Source organism: Melopsittacus undulatus, chromosome Z (genome assembly GCF_012275295.1).
Source record: "Melopsittacus undulatus isolate bMelUnd1 chromosome Z, bMelUnd1.mat.Z, whole genome shotgun sequence".
NCBI classification, from domain to species: domain Eukaryota; kingdom Metazoa; phylum Chordata; class Aves; order Psittaciformes; family Psittaculidae; genus Melopsittacus; species Melopsittacus undulatus.
This window is the reverse complement of record NC_047557.1, coordinates 38,513,765-38,538,721: the sequence shown is the minus strand read 5'-3', so window position 1 is coordinate 38,538,721 and position 24,957 is coordinate 38,513,765. Positions and strand designations below refer to the sequence as shown.

At 39.2% G+C, this 24,957-nt stretch overlaps 1 protein-coding gene across 1 annotated transcript in view; it reads right to left on the bottom strand.

Annotated features, from left to right (window-relative positions):
• CEMIP2 (cell migration inducing hyaluronidase 2) overlaps positions 1-24,957 on the bottom strand; it is a 42,451-nt gene that overhangs the window by 13,857 nt on the left and 3,637 nt on the right. Inside the window, exons 2-14 of the mRNA XM_005154952.3 lie at positions 23,489-23,629; positions 22,411-22,972; positions 19,655-19,824; positions 18,751-18,939; positions 15,472-15,641; positions 9,793-10,002; positions 9,203-9,408; positions 8,585-8,654; positions 5,365-5,493; positions 3,631-3,719; positions 1,696-1,827; positions 1,252-1,287; positions 402-557 (exon numbers count right to left, since the gene is read on the bottom strand). Coding sequence (XP_005155009.1) covers positions 402-557; positions 1,252-1,287; positions 1,696-1,827; positions 3,631-3,719; positions 5,365-5,493; positions 8,585-8,654; positions 9,203-9,408; positions 9,793-10,002; positions 15,472-15,641; positions 18,751-18,939; positions 19,655-19,824; positions 22,411-22,972; positions 23,489-23,629 — 2,260 coding nt within the window. The remainder of the gene's footprint in view (positions 1-401; positions 558-1,251; positions 1,288-1,695; positions 1,828-3,630; positions 3,720-5,364; positions 5,494-8,584; positions 8,655-9,202; positions 9,409-9,792; positions 10,003-15,471; positions 15,642-18,750; positions 18,940-19,654; positions 19,825-22,410; positions 22,973-23,488; positions 23,630-24,957) is intronic.

Here is a 24,957-nt window from a genome sequence, read left to right as displayed (position 1 = left end):
TGTTAAAATGAGTACGATAGCAAACCAGAGAGAAAAGGGTCACGATCACAGACTGGGATTTGTCACAGAAAGACTATAATCTCTAGTCCTAAACTGACCCTTGAAGCCCTGTTATCTGAAAGCTTTTTCCTTCTCTCTTCCAGGCCCAAATGTTGTTTAAAACTAAGGTTTCAAGAAAGTAGAACAACTTAAATATCTATGGAAAACTGACCTGTAGTAGAATCAGATGAAAACTGGCTCAGCAAAAAGGTGAGAGTGATACTGCTGCACACAAAGCATTAAAGATGAGTGACACCTTCAACAGAGCCTTTATCTCTCACAGCTCAAGTGAAAAGGGCATTTATATCTGATAACAGAGAAAGTTTCTTGCATCATTTCTACCTCACCCATAACATACTTACCGATTTCTAGGCAGCGTGCGTGCCTTGTTGTCTATCCCGCCAGTTCCTGCATATTTATTTTGGCCGCCTGAAAACCCATAATTCTTGCTCTCACCAATGAACAGTGAATCAGATACCTCTTGACTGGCACCTTCATCATTTGGGAAGCTCCCATCACTGTCAAAGCAACGTCAGAGATAAGCTTATAGCCTCCCCAGTAGATGAACACACCGAGGCATAGTCCTACTTCTGTAACAGTCCTGCTAAAGCAGAGCAGTCTAGACTTCATTTACAATACAGAGAAAAAATAAATTTAATTATTAACAGTATCACAGGCTGTTTGAAATACCACCAGACAGCTGAGCATTAAATTTTTATCTCCCTCTGTAGTACATCATTCTTTAACAGCCTACTTTTGCAGTCCTAGAACCAGCCTGCCATAACCTAAATGGCAGCAATTTTGGCTTATTCCTTAATTTACTTGATTCTGTTTTATTAGAAAGAGACTCTGCCCCTTCAAAATGCTCATCTTCTTTCTTTTCCATTACTCACTTTCAATTGTTCATGAGGAAAAATCAAAATGCATAAGGAATCATACAATACCAAAAATATGTGGATAAATGTATCCCTTCTAGCAAAAAGGAAAGAAACTGTGGTGTAAATCAAGCATAAGTTGAACTGAAGCACAAGCTTTGGCAGCTATGTCAGCTTACGGCCTTTATAACATCAGCTGTACTACTCGAAATAGAACTAGACCCAAAAATTAAACTATGACTTTATGAAAGTAAACCTATTAATTTTAATAGATGGATTTATATTTTCTAAGATTCTAGGCAAGAAAAACCAGAAGTGATTAACATAAAGTACTCACCTAGCAAATGTCAAACCTATTCCATTGTCTGCAAACCTAAAAAAAAGTTCAAAGCTTCAGTTGTATTTTTTGGATTATCCTGAAATAAGCTACTATAAGAGCACACCCTGCCATGCACAGAAAAAAGCCTTAATTTTTCTATTAATGGAATTTAGAACCAGCACACACTTAACTTGTATAAAAATGCTGCTGTCTCAACCAACTTTTAGAATTCTTTTTATTACATAGTTTCTTTTTGCCTTTTAAGGCAGGTTCTCATCTAATCACATGCAAACTCGTTTCATTTAAAGTACTGGAATGGTGTGAAAGCTGTTCAAGATATTGAGAAGTTCCTTGAGGTAAGCATAAGTCTTTTCTTACAACCCTGTTGTAATGCATTTTCATGGACAAAGCTTCAGGGGAAACTTCTTAACAACATGCAGCTGTTTGCTTCCGGATACCTACCCAGAGTTTTGAATGAGGATATCCCCTCCCCTGACCCAGGCCCCATGATCATTGTTTTTGAAAGAGATTAATCTGTCAATCAGGGCAGCAACTCGGGGCTTTTCAGGGTCTGCATCTTGATGAGGTCGAAACCTGGGACAGACAAAAACCCAAAAACTCAACATAAGAATACTGTTTGCTTTACACATGTGATACATGTTGGGCTGAGAAAGCCTGAAAGACAAAGACTCATGCTCATCTGATGGGCAAAATCCACTCTGCTCCATGTTTGCAACTACCGAAGCCAAAAACCAGGTGCATCTCAATCTCTCTTATTTCAGGGCAAGGTTTTTTTGGGGTAAAATGAAGCAGGAACATAAAACTTCTCTTTTTCAATAACTCTCACAGACTTTTGTTCAATCTCCCTGAGTTCCTTTAGCTGCATCTCACCTGCTTTTATCTCCTTGCTTTTCATTTTTGCTCTCTCCAAAGTACTCTCTCCCAACTTGTACTGCAGCATTAATGTCAAAGTTTGATGGAGGAAATTAAAGCTTCTTGCGAGGATACATAGGCCTGACATGCACTATACAAAAAAAGGCTGGCCGCTTGTCTAAATGCTCTTTCAAATCTTTCAAACTCTTCTGATGTCAAGGAGTGCTCCTCCTTTGAGCACACTCAAAATACTTTTCTGTTCCAACCCAGACACTCCACACTGCTATCAAGATGGTCTTATACAGAAAGTTATGGCTGGAATCTATTTTACACAACAGGAAGAAACAATGTGATTAAAGACTGGTGGAAGCTTTCACTTGACTATTCCTAATATCCCAAACAAAAAGTAATCCATTAAGAAAAATATTAAAAAATCCATTTTGAGGCAGATGAAGAAATATATGTGCCCTTTATCCCAATCACTTTTTACTCCAATTTTGCTCTGCTCTGCCTCCCCCTAAGGGAGGAAGGGAAGAATGGCTAATTTTTATTTTTGTTGACAGTCTTGGGCTCCTCAATTAATGTTTAAATCCCTCTGGTTTGGGTAAACATACAATAATTAGTGGCTTCATGTAGTCAGAGAGTGCCTTATTACTTCTTGGGTTTCATGTTTTGCAGCATCCAATTTCTCATGCACCAAGTTTCTCACATGCTCTTCTGATGCTCTGTCAACACATTACAGGTTCTCACAGCTCATTTTGCTCCTCATATGTTCCTCTTGTCTAACTGTTTCGAATGAAGTAATCCATGAGGATTATATAAGTTTTCCATTAAAACATCAAATTAGTGAGCTCTTGTCCAAATCATGAACCAAGTATTGCCAAAATTGGGAACTATTCTCTCTGTGTCTGCAACTATCATTTAACATTATACCATTATCCCAGGATATTTTATTTGAAGTTCAGGGTAAGAGTAAGCAGGCACAGGATAACACAGAGTTTTTCTAAACTCTCCATAAACTCTCTCACTTTATAAACTAACAAAAATGTGGTTGACTGCTCTACCTCTGCAAACAGCCTTCAGTAAAACTACCACTGAGCTATGATCTCCAAGTCCAAAGGTATGGTAGGAAGCATTCAGTGGTAGGAAAGCCAAGCGGATGTATTACTTGGCTCTATTAAGCCTTTTTCTAATAATTATTTAAAACTGAGACATAAATAAGAAGAGCAGATTTTAAAGACAGTAAGCAGCAATTCCATAAAATACTTTAAGCATGACAGTAGAACATGTTTGAAATGATGTCTCCTAAGAGGCTGAAAACTACCCTGAGCAAGGGTTCAGAAGTAACAGCTCCATGCTCTGATGTTCCCAAAACTGATGAACAAATGGGAAAAAAAATTAATTTATTGTTCAGTTATTATTTATAAATAACTATAGTTTTAAAAATAGTTTTCCTCATGTGAATGTAAGAGCAATCTCAGAACTTTGTGATTTTTCACTCATTTGAAAGAAAATATCCTTTACCTTGCATTGTTATCCAAACAAAGATATTCTCTGGGATCATCAGCACTAGCATTAGTTGTTTTAACACCTTTATCAATGAACAAACCAGCCTGAAACAAGCAAGGAAAGAAAATTCATGCAACCCAAAACTAAAAGCTAGAGCAACCAATACATTTTTAAACTTTAAAGTTTACATTGCATTCAAGTCACATATTAGAAACTTCTAGATCTTTCTATTTGTCCTTAACTGACATATTTTCTAAAGGGCGAAAAACCATCTGTTTACACTAATTTGCAATAAAAAAAAAAAAGCAGCAATGGAAAATCATTACAGTTCATTTCAGATTTCTTTCACAATGTCTAACCATTTGAGGTTTTGCACTTATTTTCAGATGCTGTTCTGGAAAACCAAGTATCCAATTTTGAGGTGAATTCAAAATATTCTCACTAATGGAGAAAAAAAACAAAACAAAACAAAGCAACAAACCAAAACCCCAAATCCAACACTGTGAAAAATGCTTTGTATTTAAAATTATAAATTACCTTCACCACTGAAGTGGATTTTTGCCCAAGCAATTACCAATTTGAAACTCAATAATCCACTATGAAATAATTTGAGAAAATAGAAGCAGAAAGAAGCACAAATATGTATTTATCCTGACTAACATACACAAATACCTGCAGCTACTTCCACATCTGATCCAAATTATGATTACAATGGAATGTTCCTACATGACTGGATCCTGAGGCCTACCAGTGGAGTTTGCCCTTTTAACATGGAATATTAGCACACAAATTAATACTCTTGTTTGAAGACAGTATGACCCATACAGCTGAAAAGCTTTTTCTTTACAATGCACTTTTGTATTCAGTATGTTTTAAGTCCAATCTGAACAAATTCCTTGCAGTCCCAAACACACCATTAACACAACTTCTATGAAGCAGTGCATTATTTTTGGTATACCCAACACCTAACTGTCAAGCAGAATCAGTTTCACTTGGTAAAAATAAAAAAATCTACTACTGATCCTACGTAACTTCAAACACAAATTAATATTTAGATGGCTTTGTAAATGCCATTAGATTTATATATGTACATATATGCACACACACAGACACAGAGCAGCTAAATTCCAAATGAAATTATTAAATGACATAGTTGTGTGTGAAAAAATTACAGTAAAGCCACATACATGAAAGTATGTATGATAAAACAATGCTGGATGCCTGTAGCCAACCAGGCTGAGAACCCTCAAAAAAAAACCAATGGCTGGGCTCCTGAAGGTAACCTAGAAGCATAATCTCTATTCGAAGACTGCCACCATGTGTAAACAACTAGGTTACTGTACATTGGAGACTTAGGAAGAAAGTCACAGCTGTTCCAGGAAGCTATTAGATGAATGACAACTACGTTAAATTTTGATGCTTCAAGGGTCAGCTTTCTCTGGAGTAGAAAACAATGCCATCAGTAAGAGAGTAGCACCTGAAATGCTACTTCTGAGAGAATTGATTTGATTTGAAGCATTCATTGATTTTAGTTGCGTTCTGCCTTAAGAGGATATTAAATATTTAATACCTGAAATTTGGCAAGAAACTATATACATGATTATATACCTTTCTACAACACCTAGATGTAATAATGTAGTTCAAACACAGCATGAATCCATCACATAACCAGCTTAAAATATAAACAGACAATTCCCAATTTAGAATATTTACACATAAAGATTTTTTTTTAGTGAGATAATACATTACCTTAAAATTAGAGTGAACCCTGTTGTTATAGAAGATTCCTAGGGGTGTAAGCTCTGACTTGGTTTCAGTGGCCAAACTATGAGAATCTCCTGTAGCAATCCTGTGGAACAAATACCATATTCCAGCATCCTGCAAGCAAGGAAAGAGTGAAGTTACTTCTAAGTGAATCTGATACTACTATCAGTGCCGATCTATCTAATCACAAAGTAAGTGTATGCAAAGTGGAACTGGGATATTTAAGTAAGGAAGTGAATAAAGAACATAGCTCTAACCAACTGTGCTCTATGGAATATATTTTTCAAAACAGTCTTCAAACACCTCTCCAGTAAATACGTGGAATTTTGTAAATAAGGCTATATTCTAGTGAATAATGTGCACTAAAAAGTGTTTTGCCTTTCAGTGAAGCCATTTAACACAACACATTTCAGATCCTCTAATATTTCAAGCCAGAAAAGTATCAGAGTTAATGTAACTTCTGCATTTTAGTTGCATTTCATTATATACACTTGATTTTCCTTTGTTTACTAGTAAATCATACCATTTACAGTAAAATACTGGAAAACACTCCTCTCCTCTTTACTGTTGCAGACTAAGGTTTGTCCATCTCTGCTCACATCATAATTTAATGACACAGCCAAAAAACCCACAAGAGCTTTCAGAAGAAGGGGAAAAAAGCACATCAAGAAATCTGGCCAGTTCAGAGCACTGTGCCAATAACATGCAGTAATAATTTCAGCATCTGTTAATTTTCTCCACTTCTTCAACATCCCTGCTTTTAAAGAAGCCAGATTTATCTGCTAAATGAGACCAGTAAAAGTCCACTTTTCAACCACAGATGAGTTCACAAGAGATGGCATCAGGACATCATCTGCACAACAGATACCTACAAACATGAAAAATTTTGCCTGACCACATGGTCTGTGCCCTTACAAAATTAAAAATATCATTACATATGGCACATTAAAGGGTTAAACAGTAGCTACAGAAACACTGTATACTGAATGCTCATCTTCTGAAAAAATAGTCATCATCCTCTTGTTCAAGAAACATGGATAAAGCCAATTCATTCTGGCTTCAAAGATTTGATGCATTTCATTCAGAGTATACTCATTTTCCAAGCAGTCCTGGAAACTCTGCTTCTCAGTAACATATTCCCACCCATAATGATGACACACTTTGACATTTCTAGTGATTAACAATTCCAAAGCAAATGGATGTTCCATTAATAAAAATACCAAAATCTTACTTCACATATAATTAAATACAGCTCTGTGCTTGGCAGACTCAAGTAATTCTCATCCAAAACATATTCTGATGCTTGGAAAAAAGTTTAATAAACTTAAAAGCTCCTTAAGCACTTGCAAGCATTCAAAAAAATTAAAATTCCACCACCACCACCCTCCAGCTCAAACAAAAGAAACATCTATTGCTGATACACCCTTACAATAGACTTCATTGTGTAACAAATTAGATGGAAAAGCAATGGAATTATTTCATTTGCTTGTGAATTGTTATAGTTTAAACCAGCAAAAGGTCTACAGTGCAGAGTTTGTATCAAAACTGTTGGAGTATTCTGTTTCTGAAACATAATAAGCTGTAGTCCCTTTGCAACGGAGGTATATTAGAGTGGCCAAACACACAAACGCTTGCTCTGACCATGTACATTCTGGTAACAGAAGAAATGACATTTACTGTGATACACTACAGAAGCAGAAAAAGATTTTGCAGATTTTGAACAGTAGATCAAGGAACCTTTAGCTTAACCCGCAATGCTAATACAAGGCAAAGCAATATTACATAACGCAGGAAAAATGGAAAAATGTTGCACTGAATCACAGAATAGTTTGGGTTGGAAGCAGTCTTACAGATCGTCTGGTTCCAAACCTCCTGCCACAGGCAGGGACCCTTTCCACTAGACCAGGGTGCTCAAAACCCTATCCAACCTGGCCTAGGTTTGCTGTGCTTTGTTCTCAAACTTAGGTTTGCTTTCCCCCACTGTATGCATCTAGTTTGAGCCACAAAGAGCCAAGAGAGAAAAAATCTTCTGCAAACTTCTAAAGGGTTTTACATGAAAACCATTACCAGTATATCTTTGCATCACAGCACAACTTTTCTCTTGGATCTGCTTTCCTCAAGCCCACTCCAACCTATCTGGAACTAGAAACACCAGCTTTACAGAACAGCTGTGTTCAGGATGAGGCTGAGGTTTGTCGTGGAATGCCTACTCTGCCTGCCAGAGTCCTAGTGCTGATTGGTTTGATACGGGTGTCCAGATCCTTCCTAGTGGTAGACAGTCAACTAGAAAAGTTTGTCCAAAAGCAAAATAAACAAACAATCCCCCCCAAAACCCAAACAAAAATAAAAAACCCCCGAAACACTCCACACCATACAAAATGCAGAACAAAACTTTCTAAGGCAATTTTAATACTCTAGATATTTTAACTCATTTAAATATTTTGAATCCTGTTCTATTAATAACAGTATTCTGTGCCTAAGAATACAGTGACACACATTCATATTCTTCTTCCAGCACTGGAGCCTTTGCAACAACAGCCATCTTGCCTGTTTTCCATTCCCACTGATCTCTTCAAAACAATCCACTCAAAACCATGCATGTAACAGCCTTTCATCCAGCGTAGAACAGACGCCAGCTCCCTCCTCCACAATGTACTGAGTAGTTCAGCTTTACTTTGCAAGCAGCTGTGACAAATGATTTGCAGTAATATAAGGTACACAACAAGCAAAACCACATCAGCAGATTGGAAAAAAAATTACTAACAACTGACAATAAAAGTGTTTAAGCTGTTTCTTACATAATAAACATTTTTTGTAGTAATTTTTCATTCCAGTAACTACAGCTATGAAGATAAATCTTCCAAAGCCATCACACAGTAAACTCATAACAGGCTACAGAAAATACAAAAGCCTTAATATGAAATGCACTAGTTCTTTGGAAATAAAAGGATTTATTTGTACATACACTTATTGACAGTATAGTCAGGTCTACTGACTACAAAGAGGAAGAGATCTCCTCTGTTCCAGCAACAACAAAGATTTAAATGCACACCTAGGCAAAATTGTAATGCCAGTATGCTGCCAAATTTAAAAAGAACACATTCATATATAAAAATGTATTTAGTTTTGGCAGTGTAAATGCTACAGGTTTTACCAGTACCAGTGGCATGACTAGTTTATGTTAAATTACCTCCATATGCCTCACCTGTGATCCTGCTGCTGCATTATTTATAAGATGATTGTTGGGATGAGAAATCCAGAATGTCGAAACTGCCCTGAAATAATATTCCAAAAGAAGTTATTATGGAAAAATGTTTAACTCCTACAAAAATATCTCACCTTTGTAACAAACATATTAGAAAAAACCTAAACTTATGGCTGAAGTCATTACTTCATATATGAAATAAAAATCACACCCCACACACACACTTAGAAATCAAAAATAATTCATTCAATGAACAGTGTTTTATTTAATGCTGTTCAGATACTCTGTGCAATGATAAACTGTTTTAATTAACTTCTACAAGAGATTAGTCTAATGCAGAAAAAATATCTGTGACTTGAGAAAGTGCATACCTTTACAAAGAAGTAAAGATGCAGCTTTAAAAATCTGCTGAACAAGTATTGCAAACCACAACAGTCTTCCTACAAAACAACTTATTTTTTCTCCTTAATAAAAGACTAAACGTTAACGCCATTTAAGGCATCTGAACTGTTTAAATTATACATAAAAAATGTTCCCATCTGTATACTGTCAAGAGATCATCAGCAGTTTAGCTGCTGCAACTGACTTGGTTTTAATTTTTCACCGTGAAATACTCACATGCAGTCTGTGCCTGGCACTGGGATATAACTGCCATAAACTTTATCCCTAATACTAGTACACATGCTGCTGTTTCTATCTGTAGGAAGAAGAGTGCCTGGTTTCGTGACTAGCCCAAGGTTGTGGAATAAAGTATTCCTCTGCTCAATGCCATCTTCTGTGAAGAAACAGTGACCTAGTGTGTCATAGCCAATGGTGTCCTTTATCTGTAGAAATACAAATTCATTATGTCAGTGGCAATAGCAATTACTGAGATTTATTTGACATGTACCACCTCGTTTTACTGTCTTGGCACAGCTGCAGAATGAAGCTTCCATATCAGCAGCTCAGATAATTCAAACATAAAGTTTTATTTATCCCTTACAAACATACTAATGTGTCTGGTGAGCTTAGCTGCCTGGAACAATACGAAAAAAAAACAAAGTGGTGAGATCTGTTAAAAATAAGTTAGTTTCATTTTTTCATTTATTCGTTGCAATAAAAAAAAATTCTGAGAATTGAACTTGAAGAAGGAAGAGGACTATTTTTGCTCTAAAAGGTCTTTGTAACATTTATTTCAACACAGTATGTTTTACTCTCCTTGCACCTACCAGCAAGCCATTAGTCGCATGAATAGTCACACATCTGGAAAAACAGTGGTGAATGGAAAGACCTTCTAGGTAAGTCTTAAAACTATAACCTCCTTTTTCATCCACATCCCCACAAAGGTGAAAGTGAACAGGGTAACTTCCAATCTGCTGCTGGCCCATTTGCTTCAATTCCACATAGGAGAGATGAACAGATGTAAAATTCTTCAAAATCTAAAAATATCACGAGAAGTCCAGAATTAATAACCACTATTTGCTTTTTAACCAATGGAAATTGAAGTTAATACATCATTTATACTGGATGTACAGAAGTCAGGTATACAGTTACCACAGGCCAACACAATGAAATACAGAACAATCACTACTGTCTTGCTCAATATCCTGCCTTACAAAACAGTGTCCTTTATAAATAAGCATAAAAGCTAAATCTCCATGTGGCTAAATCAGAGCAATTTTCATTAGATACATTGTCATACTTTACTTTTTGGTCTTTATGAGCTAGCATGTTAAATATCCTTTACATACTGTCCAAATATACATAAGCCACCCATATCAGGGCCTGTCTCTACTGAAGCTGCATCAGTGTAGCCCACAGTGTAGCCTGGGACAGGCTTAGCCAAATAATGTCACAGAATAACACAGATTTAAAAGAACCTGCTGAGATAACTAGAATCACAGTCAACTAGGTTAGAAAAGCCCTTAAGACTGTCAAGTCCAACCTTTATCCCAGGACTGCCAAGTACACCAATAAACCATGGAAGATGAGGCCCTCAGTGACATATTTTTTGAACACTTCCAGGGACGGCAATTACACTACTTCCCTGAGCAGCCTGTTCCAATGCCTGACCACCCTCTCTGTGATCTCCAGTTTTTTACCTAGCAAAGAATACACCCATCCAGGGCCATGAGCAGACAGTTTCTCCACAAGAACATTGTAGGAGAATATATTAAAGCAATGGCAGACTGCCCAATGCAGCTTCTCACAAGCAATCCAGGAGGTTTCTCAATTGTGTGGAAGACAACTTCCTTCTGCAAGCAATAAAGGAGCCGACGAGGAGAGGTGCCCTGCTTGACCTTGTGCTCACCAACAGGGAGGGGCTCGTTGGAAATGTGACTCTCCAGGGAAGTCTTGGATGCAGTGATCATGAGATGGTCGAATTAGAGGTCCTCAAGACAGTGAGAAGAGCGTGCAGCAAGCTCACTGCCCTGGACTTCAAGAGAGCAGAATTTGGGCTCTTCAGGAACCTGCTTAGTAAGGTTCCATGGGATATAGCCCTAAAGGGCAAGGGGGCCCAAGACTCTTGGTTAACATTCAAGGATCACCTGCTACAAGCTCAGGAGTGTTGCATCCCGACCAGAAGGAAGTGCAGCAGGAGGGCCAGGAGACCTCCTTGGATGGATAAGGAGCTGCTGAGAAAAATTCACAAGAAAAAAAGAGGCTTATAAAAGGTGGAAACAAGGACAGGTGGCTTGGGATGAATACTGGGATGTTGTCAGGATAGTTAGGGACCAAGTTAGGAAAGCTAAGGCCCAATTGGAGCTAAACTTGGTGAGGGATGTTAAAGATAACAGGAAGGGATTTTATAGGTATGTAGTGGCTAAAAAACAGACTAGGGACAATGTAGGCCCCCTCCGGAAACATTCGGGAGAACTGGCTACACAGGACTTGGAGAAGACTGAGGTTCTGAATGGCTTCTTTGGCTTGGTCTTCACTGGCAAAGGCTCTGACCGCAGCACCCGAGTCTTGGAAGGCGGACGCAGGGACTGTGAAAACTTAGACCTTGGGCCCACTGTAGGAGAGGATCTGGTTCGAGACCATCTTAAGAACCTGAATGTACACAAATCCATGGGACCTGATGAAATCCATCCGCGGGTCCTGAAGGAGCTGGTGAATGAAGTTGCAAAGCCACTGGCCATTGTATTTGAAAAATCATGGCAGTCAGGTGAAGTTCCTGAAGACTGGAAAAAGGGAAATATAGCCCCCATTTTCAAGAAGGGGAAAATGGATGACCCGGGGAATTACAGACCAGTCAGTCTCACCTCTGTGCCTGGAAAAATCTGGGAGCAGATTCTCCTGGAAGGCATGCTAGGGCACATGAAAAAGAGAAATGTGCTTGGTGACAGCCAGCATGGATTTACTAGGGGAAATCCTGCCTGACCAATTTGGTGGCCTTCTATGATGGGGCAACAGAACTGATGGACAGGGGTGGAGCAGTTGATGTCATCTACCTGGACTTGTGCATAGCATTCGACACTGTCCAACATGACATCCTTGTCTCTAAATTGGAGTGTCATCAATTTGATAGGTGGACCACTCTGTGGATAAAGAACTGGCTGAATGGTCACACTCAAAGTGTTTTGGTCAACAGTTCAATGTCCAGCTGGAGATCAGTAATGAGTGGTGTCCCTCAGGGATCGATGTTGGGACCAGTCTTGTTTAATATCTTTGTCACTGACATGGACAGTGTGATTGAGTGTGCCCTCAGCAAGTTTGCTGATGACACCAAGCTGTGTGGTTCTGTTGATACGCTAGAGGGAAGGAATGCCATTCAGAGGGACCTTGACACACTTGTGAGGTGGGCTGATGCCAACCTCATGAAGTTTAACCATGACAAGTGCAAGGTCCTACACCTGGGTGGGAGCAATCCCAGGCACAGCTACAGGTTGGGCAAAAAGGAAATTCATGGTAGTCCTGCGGAGAAGGACTTGAGGGTGTTGGTCAATGAGAAAATGAACATGAGCCAGCAGTGTGCACTCACAGCCCAGAAAGCCAACCTGGGCTTTCTGGGCTGCATCAAAAGGAGCGTGACCAGCAGGTCAAAGGATGTGATCCTGCCCCTCTACTCTGCTCTCCTGAGACCTCACTTGGATTACTGTGTGCAGTTCTGGTGTCCTCAACATAGAAAGGACATGGTACTGTTAAAAGAAGGCCAGAGGAGGGTCATGAGGATGATCAGGGGACTGGAGCACCTCACATATGAAGACAGGCTGAGAAAGTTGGGGCTGTTCAGCCTGGAGAAGAGAAGGCTGCATGGAGGAGACCACATAGCAGCCTTCCAGTATCTGAAGGGGGCCTATAGGGATGCTGGGGAGGGACTATTCATTAGGGACTGTAGTGACAGGATGAGGGGTAATGGGTTGAAACTTAAACAGCAGAGGTTTAGACTGGATATAAGGAAGAAATTCTTTCCTGTTAGGGTGGTGAGGTACTGGAATGGGTTGCCCAGGGAGGTTGTGAATGCTCCATCCCTGGCAGTGTTCAAGACAAGGTTGGATGAAGCCTTGGGTGATATGGTTTAGTGTGAGGTGTCCCTGCCCATGGCAGGGGGGTTGGAACTAGATGATCCTGAGGTCCTTTCCAATCCTAACTATTCTATGATTCTATGATTCACCTTGATGTGTCTACAGTCTTGGAAGCTTAACTACCCTACGTTCTCCGACAACTGGACCTTGAGCTTGTTTGTGGGGTCTAGCAGGTGAGAACCATATACTCTTGACCCATAAACAGTACATCTCTATCGGGGAAAGTTGTCCACTTTGACCAAGTGTGCAACTCTGGAAGGAATGCACGGAGCAGTGAGGGAGGGAGACACCTGCCTAGCCAGCCATTCCAGATAAATCCACCTTGGCTATAAACAGAGTGACCATTGCAGCCAGATTGCCCTCACATCCAGGTTCGTATCTGGCCCAATTGCCAGCTCAGCACAGGGTCAACTTTAAGCCTGCTGCTCAGCACACTGACCAAGGAATAGCTCCTGAAAGAGAGATGTTCATACAATGGTCATTGGTTCTCTCCCTTTCATTTTTCTAATATCTAACCAGAATTTGTCTTGTTAAAGCTCAGTCCCATTGCCTCTTGTCCTATCTGTGCACCTCCAAGAACTGCTCTTGCCTGTCTGAACCCTCCTCTGTTCCTGAAGACAGCAGGAATATCCACCTTCCCCAGACCAAACAAGTCTTGCTCTCTCAGCAAGCCTCAACCTGCTCCCAATACATCACGTTTACTGGACCCACCCTAGTGCATCTACATCATCTTTGCAAAACTGGACATAGCACTCCTGGAAACTTCTTTAGTAAGGGAGATATGAAACTTCCTTCAATTTCACAGTAACACTACCTAGTACTAAGTAAAAACATAATGGAGCTGTACCCATAACACAGGAAAGCAGAAGTATTTTCTTCCACCTAACCTGCTACGAAAACAAACCAAGTGCAACAGCTAAACTGCAAGGAGCTAAACTAAGAAAGAAAGCCTTTTTTGTTATTTTATTAACTTACTTGTACTGAGTATTTACTAAAACTAACCATTTTCGTATGCACTTTGTCCTTGAGGGAAACTAGTAGCGTGGAGTTCACCCCCTCCCTTGCACTCCCCTAAGGTTTGTATGCCTAAATACCAGAGGGGTTGTCAGAAGCAGGCATCCCAGAAATTTCCTACTCGTAACATTTTAACAGCACTAATGCAGTCAGAAAACTACAAATGAGCATCTCTCCTCATTGCCAGTAAGCCTCCTTTATTCCACTATCTCAGTGACCATCAGAAAATCCAGAATGATCAAACCCCCTGAGGCCATTAACATTTGCTAGTGCCTGGCCTCCTTCTGCTTAAGCACTGTAAGATTAACATAAACTGAAAATGCTTTTAGCTGAGGTCTAGGTTTGGCAGCAGACACTCAGCTACCCAGAACAGTCTCCTGGGAACAGTTTGACAACTTTGATGACTCAAAATGTTTGTTTTCTGTTCTATCTGCCAGAGATCTGAAGGGTCTGCTGTATTTGTGCAATTGTGGCAATGAAGGTCATGCTTTGCAAGATTCACAGCTTGTTACTATCTTCTTTCATTACATTATCTTAAACACAAAAGAGTGCCTTGAGCCCACCTACTTCTCTTCCACAAAACAAAAGCTGCCACACAGTAGGGAAAGGGCATATTTTCTTTTCCACTATTAATTAAAATCTGCATGCAAACATATTAGAAAGAGAGATTTAAACTGTGACTAGCACATAATGAGTACAAATACATTTGCATATAAAACACAAGGTCTCTAACTTTTCCAGCATCAGTGAAGAGCTGACAGACTGCTGCTCAATCCTTTCATCTAAAAACATAAGTGAATACAAGTTTAGTTTCTTTAACACTACTTTTTCCTCAGCCTTCTTTATGCATATGGTAGTACAAGAAATTAGAAGCAGTTTTCTTTACATAACCTTAGTAATTAGTACTTTCCATAAAAATAATAAACAAGTTAAATAAAAAAAAAACATGGTCCAGTTTCTTTCCTCTCCATGCCCCTCTAGTGCCCAATTTCAGATAAAGCACATCTCTAGGATTCAGTGAAGAAAGGCAGGGAAAGGAAGGAAGAAAAGGGAGATAAAATTTTACTTTACAATGTCACAGGATGCACATGCGTGGACATCACTTTCAAGGTTTAATCCCTGCCATACAACATTGTGGAATGTGCTGACCATTTCATGCACTGATATCTCTTCTTCCAATTCTGCAGACAAAGTCTTGATAAGGTAAATCTCATTTGGGGAAAGCTGAGAATAAAGTCATTTCTACACAAATCAACTATATGGAGCAATAATCTTTAGTTCTTCCTCTCTTAAGTTTAGCACTCATCTTCTTGTTCTCATTATATCTTTACATGACAGCAAGCTACTTTAAAATGCTTTTCATACCTTGATATGTCCACCATATGTATCATAATTGAAGAACTGGCACTCCTTTTCACGATAGCAGGCATCTGCTGTCTCTCCCTTGATTAAGATGTTTCTTGTAAGAACTCCGACTTCTGCCCTCATGTCCACTCCATCAATAACTTCTCCTACATGAGGAAACTGAGGATTTTCTGTCCAAAACCAGTTTGAAGCAGGGAAGAAAAACAGACAAAAAAATTGCCATTAATTAAAAAACCAAACAAACAAGAAAAATCTTACATTATAAACAAGTTAACTGTAGCAACAAAACCTGTGCATTCCAATACCTTAACATGCTATTGTCTCTTAGCTTTATTTATGCTAAGACACAAAAATCCCACATAATTGTTAAATAATAAACATTAACCCAGCTAACACCAAGTCCCAGACTGTGTTTGACTTTGACAATTAAGCACCTTGCAGGATGATGAATCAAGTATGCTACTCCATGTTTCCAAAACAATGCACTGGCTGCATATTTTTTATTTTAGTAAAACAATCCTAAACCAATACAAACATTTTATTTGCAAGTGCATCTTAATGTCAGTCCAATAGTTTGTGAACATACAAGGATAAAGAAAAAAGATTAAATGAATCCAATGTATCTAGAAAATTTTTGATGAAATGTGGCTGCCCCAACCCTGTCAGTGCTCAAGGCCAGGCTGGATGGGGCTTTAAGCAAACTGATCTAGTGGAAAGTGTCCCTGACCATGGCAACGGGGTTGGAACTGGATGATCTTGAGGTTCCTTCTAATCCACACCATTCTTTGAAACATAGATGCAGATTTGCCTTAAAAGAAAAAAGATGCTGGCTGCTTAAAATTGTTTTGAAGAAAAACTGAGAACTGAAAACACCTCTACAAAATACTTAATTCATCCGCCTCCGAAAGAAAAAAGGATTTGCCCTCATAACTATGCTTTTTCCTGGATAGCTATTCTGAAGACACAAACTAAAATTAGGAAAATGATATTCTGGTTTTACACTGCTCTTCCAAAGAAACAGTAATTTATTTGTCTATGCAAACTGAGAAAATTATCTGCTCCAATAAACCTTAACAAAAAAAAAGTATTTATGTCTTCAGTTTTTAGAAATACTTTTCCCTGTTTTTGTTTGTTTGCTTGTTTTGGGGTTGGGTTGGGAGTTTGGTTGTTGTTGTTTTCTTGGTTTTTTTTGGGAGGGTTTTTGTTTGTTTAAGTTCGTTGGGTTTTTTTTCATTTACTGGTTCCCTGAATAAAGATTGTCTCTATTCCTTCAAAGCTTGCAGAAGGATACAAGCCTAAACTGGTCATAACCACAACATGAAGCAGAACCATGAGTGGTATTAATGCTATACCTGATGTTGAAAGTTCCAAAGACAACAGATGTCTGTAAATGGGTCTACAATCCTTTCCTTGAAGTCTTATTCTATTGTTTCTCCCTATACTTGACCAGCATACATAAACACATGAAAAGCAAAGAGCGACTAGGCCTCCTACAGAACATTGCATTTTAGTCGTCCGACTACCAAGGGGCCAAAATAGATAAAAAACCTAGCAAAAAAAAATATACAAGAAATAATTTCATAAGGTGGTGAGCTCTCCAGCATGTAAAATTTGCCATTCCATGGAAAAATCATTCTTTGTGGAATGAATATATAAGGCTTGAGGACTTTTTACAACGGTATACATTACTGTGACAAAGGACACTTGATATTGGGATGAAAAAAAAGAAAAAAAAAACATGACAGGATACTTCATCTCCCTTAACACCTTTTGAAGATCTGTGCACAGTTCACAGAGCATTTATTAAAAAAAAAAAGGCCAAAATCTTGTATTTCATGCCATATTGTAAATCTTCTAAAAATATATATTTTAAAATCCTTTAATAGCTTCTTTTTCACAGCACGATTTCTGAGACAAAACAGTTTGCACATAACACTATTCAGTGGTGACAAAACCCTTCTTAAACTTCATACTCCAATCTTCAAGTTAAGCTTGCTGTTTTAAATACTATACTAAATAACAAACACCTTTCAAGACACTTCAGAACAAAGTCCTGCAAGTGTCATGCTTGATGGCACTAGATAAGCTCTGTGGCTTCATGCACCCTGGCATTCTCTGATGCATAAGGTAAACTCAGATACACTTTTTTGGCATCTGGGGCTTCACAATGCAGTAGAATTTATGTCACCCATGCTAGTGAATGCTGTGGGATGAAATCACACTGCAAAGTGGACCTACAAACTGGCAGTCCCTTAAGACATGGAGGAACAGGAAAGTTTGAGGTCCTTCACAGAAAACTTCCAAGAACAGAGGAAGAGCAGAAAAGTTTGAAAAAGAGGAACATGCACCCAACAGAGGTGAACCGGACAAAACTTGATCCTGAAGAGCACTGGTTGGCTGCTGCAAGCTAACTGCAAAATACCACTAATTAGTTTCTGCTGCAAAGTGACTGCAGCCCATCAGAAGGGAGCACCAGCTTAAGACTTGAGGCTGGTGGGACATCGGGGTGGAGGGCACTGGCGTGGAGGATGGGCATGGAATGGCAAAAGGAAAACACAGATGCTAGCAGAGCTGGGGAGCCAGTCCCATGGGAGGCTCTTGTGAAGTCAAGCAAAATGACTCAGATAATAAAAAAGGGAACAGTCAACAACATGCATGACCATTTTGCACATATCACACCCAAAGGAAAAACAGACTGCAACTACTCAGGGATATCCTGTGTGAGCAGAGGCCTAGAAGTGCCACTTGTTTCATAACCATTCTGCTGATGGGGTGTGGAAGGGGAACTGTGGGAAGGGGGAGGGAGAAAAGAGACAGATTCAAAGATTGCCATTTTCTTTTTTCTTCCTTTTTTTTTCTTCTTTCTCCAGAAAAAAATATAATGGTAACACTTCAAAAGATGGGAAGAGCACTAAAGGCAAAGGAAATGGTAATGACCACAACATCCATTCAAGCACGTATAAAGAAATCTAGTGAAAAGACAGAAAGGAGCCAAGAAAGAAAAACAAGCATAATCCTCTTGGAAGAAAACTAAAGCATTCAATAAGCCTGCGAAGAAATCAGAAAAAAAAAAGTTAGTATGGTATGCTGTGAGGCAGACCTGACATGATACAGAGTAATTTTTCAGCAAGAAGCACTCATTCCTGTAACAGCAAAAAAGCCACACAGAAACAGGCAAAAAGGCGGTTCTTTACTGCTCCCACTGAAAGGTACTGGCTGGAGTGTGCTACTGTGAATACTTAATTCACACAGATCTTCAAGTGGTGACTACTCGCATACCTTTGACTTTGACCTGATATCTGGTACACTCGGGGCAGGGAAGAAGGGTGAATTCCTCTGTCTGATACATTGAATAGTCTGTGCTTGCAACCACAATCCGGTCTCCAGGCTCCCAACCACTAACATCATCCAGGAGATTCAGAATCACTCCACCTACAGCTTCCACCTGGAAGCCTGAAATTGGGACACCTAAGTAAAAAACAAAACAAAACAAAACAAATTAGTAAGGCCAACACAATATAAGATTATATTCACCTTTATATGAAACCATTGCCAAGAAGCATGATATTTCACCAGCCCAAAGCCTCTACAATTCTGCTCTGAAACATGCCTGTGTGAGATTCCATTATAGCCTGTTTATTTGGCTGACCTTAAATAAAACAAAAGGAAAAGATGGCACTAACTATGAATTTAAAAATAAAATAATCACTATCATATGGCAACAATCTGCATGTCGAGCTACCAACTTGGTATGCAAAAAGTTGCCCAAAGTTCAGCATCAAACAGCAACAGAATAAAACACTTCACCTGGCTTCTACCAAGTTTTCCTTTAAGGATCATAATCAACATATCAGAATCTTAGAGTTAAAATACATGACTGACAAATTACTAAAAGAAAAATAACAAACTCTTTCAGCATTCTGTAAGACTCTTTATCTAAATATATTTTAAATGAAGACTCAATGTTATGCTGCTCACATCCTGTATACAAATAGATTGAGAGATAGGTTGTACTGAAAAAGAACTATGTCCTTACAATCCATTCATAGCAAGGAAAAAAAAAATAAAAATCTTACAGCAGGACTCAGAATATTAAATTGTAAGCAACAGTCCTAGCAAAAAAGCATGTAAGGTATTTTTTACTTCTTCCCCAACTGCAGGATTTCATAAAACACTTTCTTACCATCGTTCCATTCACTGTAAGCTCTCACAACAAACTTCTGCCCATCCACAGTGAAAAATTCTTTCTGAGCAAGAGCTTTCCCACCGGTGCTGTGATTTTCATAGTTTCTCACTGATTCATTACAAGAAGAATTTCCACCACCTATGACACCAACAAAAGCCCAGGCTTGCCTGTGAAAAACAAAAATAAATATTCAAATACAACGGTCTTAACAAATTCTTCACAAACAGGTAAAGGACATAAGAAGGAGCGCAGAAGTAATAAATAATTCTTAGCCTGCTCTTCCAAATTAAGTTTTAAATGTAACTTCAAAATGCAGAAGAAAAATAGGTAGACCTGATTGAAAAGAAACATAGCGCAATGTAACTGGATGTCCTATATAGAGATCAGCAAATACAAGAACTCCTGACAGAGAAGTCTTAAAGGTAAGTTTTTAGCACAAGATCCAACAAGATTCACTATTTCCAAAAGCAAATTGCAAGAGATGAGGACAGAAGTGATACAGGATCCTACTCCCACACAGTTTTACTGGGGCACAGAAGGACTAAGAGCCAATGTCAACGCTACTGCTGCAGCCCGCAGCCGTGACAGCATGGTAGCCAGGGGTCCCAGGAAACATACCATGTGGGCTTCGGGTCTGGAGAGATGGACACCACCATCAGCAGCTGCCAGCCAGCACTGTACTGGACAGGCAACACTTTTTAAACCTTTCAAGATGTTCAGACCCAAGAAAGGAACTGCATACTGTTAAACAACCTTTGCATGAGGGATCATTCTTGTGATATTTCTGAAGGCTGAGACCAAGCGTTTTTAGTTCCCCCCCACCTTGCTGGCACCAGCATGTAGCAAGGGTGCGCTGCTCAATGCACCCAAGTTTTTGTAAATGAAAAAACCCAAAATAACCACATGCCACTAAGTTCAGAAAACAAGACTATTTTGCTTTCCTTTACTGCTCTGTAATGCTGTAATTGTGTAGAAGAAGCAGTTGAGATCATCTATTAAAAAGCTGAACAATTTTGCATCATTTAAGTTGAATCATTCACCCCATTTGAAAAGAGTATCTGCTGGACTGTAGTTTGTTACTAATGATTGATTCAGAGGCAGATACTAAAACCACCTTCAATTCAGCTGCCTTTATTTCAGTCCCCTCATGACATTCTTGTCGATTGCGATTAAAAGACCAAATGAAATTGTTTACAGTTAACCTGTTCATAGGAACAGTACATACTGGGGCAGCTTTTCAGTAGCAGCAGCAAACAAGCTGAACATTTCACATACCAGCATTTAAAGTAAGTATCAAGATACTTAATGCATGCAGAAAGAGGCAGAAGAAGATAAGGATGAGAGAGTATTCACCTCCATGCCAAAATCCTCCTTCACTAGCTGTACAGTTTAATAAAATGACACTGCTTTTCCTCAGTAAGCACTTAAGGAGAGCTTCTCACCCATCTGTGGCAGAACAAGACAATTTTATGTGCTTAAAGAGCTTCTACCAACTAATGCAAAGATACATCAGTTCAGCAGAGAAGGAAGAAAAGCTGCTTCTTCCCAGCTGCAGGCTGCAGAAGTTCCTCATTTCAGACAAGCTGGCATGGAGGTCATGAGCAGAGATGAACACCTGAAACCCATACCTCCGGGTCAGGTCATGGTGGCTGAACAACCGCCACATAGGCTTTGCTGCTTTCAGGAGCTGGTACTTACCACAGGTCTCAGCCCCTCCACCCAAACTGCTTCAGAGGCAGTGCTGCAAGCACTTTCCATCCCATGACCACATACCTACATCAACCACTGACAGAAACATGCTCCTGGTGAGAGGAGAGGTCAGAGCATGTCATCCTGACTGACGCCACAGGCCGCCTCTGCCAAAGCAGAGGGAGGAAACTGACTGGAACCCAGATGCTGGGGGTTAGGGAGGGTTAAGAACAGAACAGAAAAACTAAACAACCAATTTCCTGGAAATAGTGGAAAATAGAAACAGGTTATCCAACACCACCTTAATGAAAGCTGAAGAATGAAACAACACCTAGTTTGGAGAGTTGATGTCCCTTTCATTTGTATTCCAACCCTGTGCAACACAAAGCCAAGTTCTGAACATGCACTGCAAAGTCATTTCCAACAACTGAATGAATGGCATGGCAGTTAAGCTTCCTGATCTAGTATTTCCTATTACACTTCTTCTACTGTCCCACTGTTCAAAACCTAACCAACTGAAAAGGGTCAAAAGATGCAGAAACACCTTACAAGTGTAATTCAGTAGCAAAGTATTTTTACAGAACAGCTCCCCTGCAGAATCAGTGGAGGGGTTACACACTTTCATTTCAACCACACAGAAGATGCCATTTGATACACAGAATTAGCATCTCTCCCCCCTGTATTCAGTTAGCCTTTCATTCGTTGCTCCTCCAAACATAGTCATATGCATTAAAAACTTCACCTAGCAACTGTTTTCTGTGTTTGAATGAGAAAAAATTCCTTGTTGCATGTTTGAATTTCTGTTAAGAACAGTGAACAAGAGCAATTACAAGCAAGTAATAAAATCTATCAGACACATACCTAAAACCATCAGCCTCTCCACTATCAAACTACTGCACACTGAATACTACTACTCTACTACTGCAGTACTACGTACAACACGGAGAATCCTGCAGAGACTTTAAGAACAGACATCACTGAAGTTTAATGAATGCCTCAAAGGTGGCAGAATCCATATCAGATCTAATCTTCACTCAAAACAAAAAGGGAAATAAATTACTTACCTGTAACTCAATCCTCTGACAAACTTACTTCCCAGAAGATTTTGAATAGTCACTCTGGTTTCCTCCAGTAGATTTTTAGCAGCTGAATCTCCTACAGCAATAGCAACAATGCGACCAGGACTTCCATTTTTTAGTAAATTCTGGAGCTTCAAGCTGTCTTCTGAAAATTCATGAGTATCAAACTTCAGCACTTCCAAAACCTCTGCCGTGTCCTGATCAATCACTCTCACATTTAGTCCTCGGGAAAAATTCTTTTTAAATGAATAATGACCATAGGCCAGCCCTGAGAAATACACAGTCTTTGATAGAAGAGTCCATGATAACTTCTGGTGCCCATGTAACTCCAGTGTTCCTTCAGGGCCCACACCAATAAATTTTTGGCCAAATTCTGGCACATCAGCACCTTTTTTTGACTTCCCATACAAAATAATAGTTGCTTTGGATTTATAGCGGCATTTCTCTGCTCCAACATGAAGCATTCCACCATCCTTTATCAGGATAAATCGAGTTCTCAAGGTAATATTTTTAGAACCTTCTTTATCATCACCAAATACAAGTAACCCTAAAGGAGAAAAAAAAAATATAAATTTCTGTAGGTCAAACCAAAATTGCAACAGACTTATAGAACCAGGTTCTGCAATAAGGAGAACAGAAAAACTAGTTTTTTTTCCCACATTCATGAGTTAAGCTGTTATGCTCTCATACATGTTTAAGAATATCTGGGGAAGTAACTCCTACCTATTGTGATTGTCTAAGAATTTGGTTGGTTTATTCCTATTTTTTTTTCTGACATTTTGGTAGAATTACTAACATACAATGACCATTAGAAGACAATCAGATCTACAAGAAAGGCTACTACACAAGTCTTGTTTTACTATATCCTATAGAAAAGCATGTCAATGCTCCACTGAAAATACTCTACAGTGCTCATTCATCTTTCTAATTATATTCCTGCCTTGGTAGCAGGCTAGAAAGCAAAAGCAAGGAACTGCTCAGTTCTAACATGTTTTTCATGTAATCAGAGAAGTAAAAACTATGCAGTAAACTGAAGCATGATGTTGATCTTGCCATTTCATACCTCCATCCTGTATAACTATAGAGTGTACTGTAGCGTCTGAGTTCAGACGAAACATATCCCCTTTTTTGATAAAAACTCTCTTTTCAGGATCTTTTCCAGGGCTCCAGTTTTTAAGACGAGGATTTTGATCGGGACAGTTCTCTGCAATACAATGTGAAATTCAGCTTTTAAAAACCAAGCATCACCATATCAATGAAGACAGCATTACAATACAAGCAAGGCAGAGCCAGTCACCCACACAGGATTACATCTCCTCTGGTGGTTACAATACTGCAGCCACTGCTACTGTTTATATTTGAGCAGCCAAACAGATACCTAAAAGGTGGCTACACCTCAAGGATGGAAAGTGTTCTTACACTGAATTAAACTACTGGTAACCACAGACTGAACTGTCAACATGTAGTGTTGACAATAAATACTTTTGAACCTCATCTGATTATTTCAAGATTTTCGACATCACCTGTTAAAAAGGATGATGAGAGGTAAGTGGGAAGAACTCAGATCCACAGAAGTCACACTGAACACTAGGTCTTCTAGACCAGCTACCTAGGACAACTAACATGGTTGTAAAACATCTAAATGTACCACCTCCCTCAAGGCCTCTGCCTGTGTGAAAAAGGCCAATCTTCTTGCTTTTACATATCCAAAACACTTCTTTCAATGTAGGTTTGCACGTAAGGGATAAAGAGGGACAAGACATCCTTAGTAAATTTAGTATAACACCTTGCTGGTTAGAGCAGTTTCCTGGGAGACCAGACATTTGGGTCTGAACTCACAGTTTGTACTCCTTAGGAAGGCAGCTTAAGTATCAGGATACAAACCACATGAGAGCAGTGACACTTGCAGTATTTGCTGAAACCCTGCTGAAGGTCTGGCACTACTCAGGCAATAACATCATACTACGAGGCCAGAAAAGGAGAAGCAGCAGCAAGAAGTGACAGGGTTACGTGATTTCAGATGAAGTTACAGTAATATAATATTCACAACAGGCGCATCTTTAGCATATTAAGCAGCTGAGTAATGCAGCAGCATAGACATACTACAAAAACAGAAACAGGAAGCATATTCCTTGGATTTTCTTACCAAGAGTCAGACTGAAAATATTTTTCTTAAGAAAAAAAACAAACAAAAAGATGCCAAAACAAATAGGTTAGCAGCCAGCCTGAGAGTAACAGTCAAAATAGCCTTTTCACATCTTATCTTTTGGAGAAAGACACCCACACATGTGCTATGCAACTTTGGGAGCAAAACCCTATTAGCAACAGCCCGTTCTTGCACAATCCAATGAAAGTGAAACCTATCCACAAGTTTAACACAAGCCAGCTTTAGTTTTGCTGACAGAAATGTTTTTCCTTTGGTGTTACTCTCCACATTTCAAACCTTTTCCAGCTCAGGAAACCCACAGAAACCAAGATTTGACTACCAGTGGGAAAAATTTAGCAGAACTGCATAAGGGCAAAAGATATCCA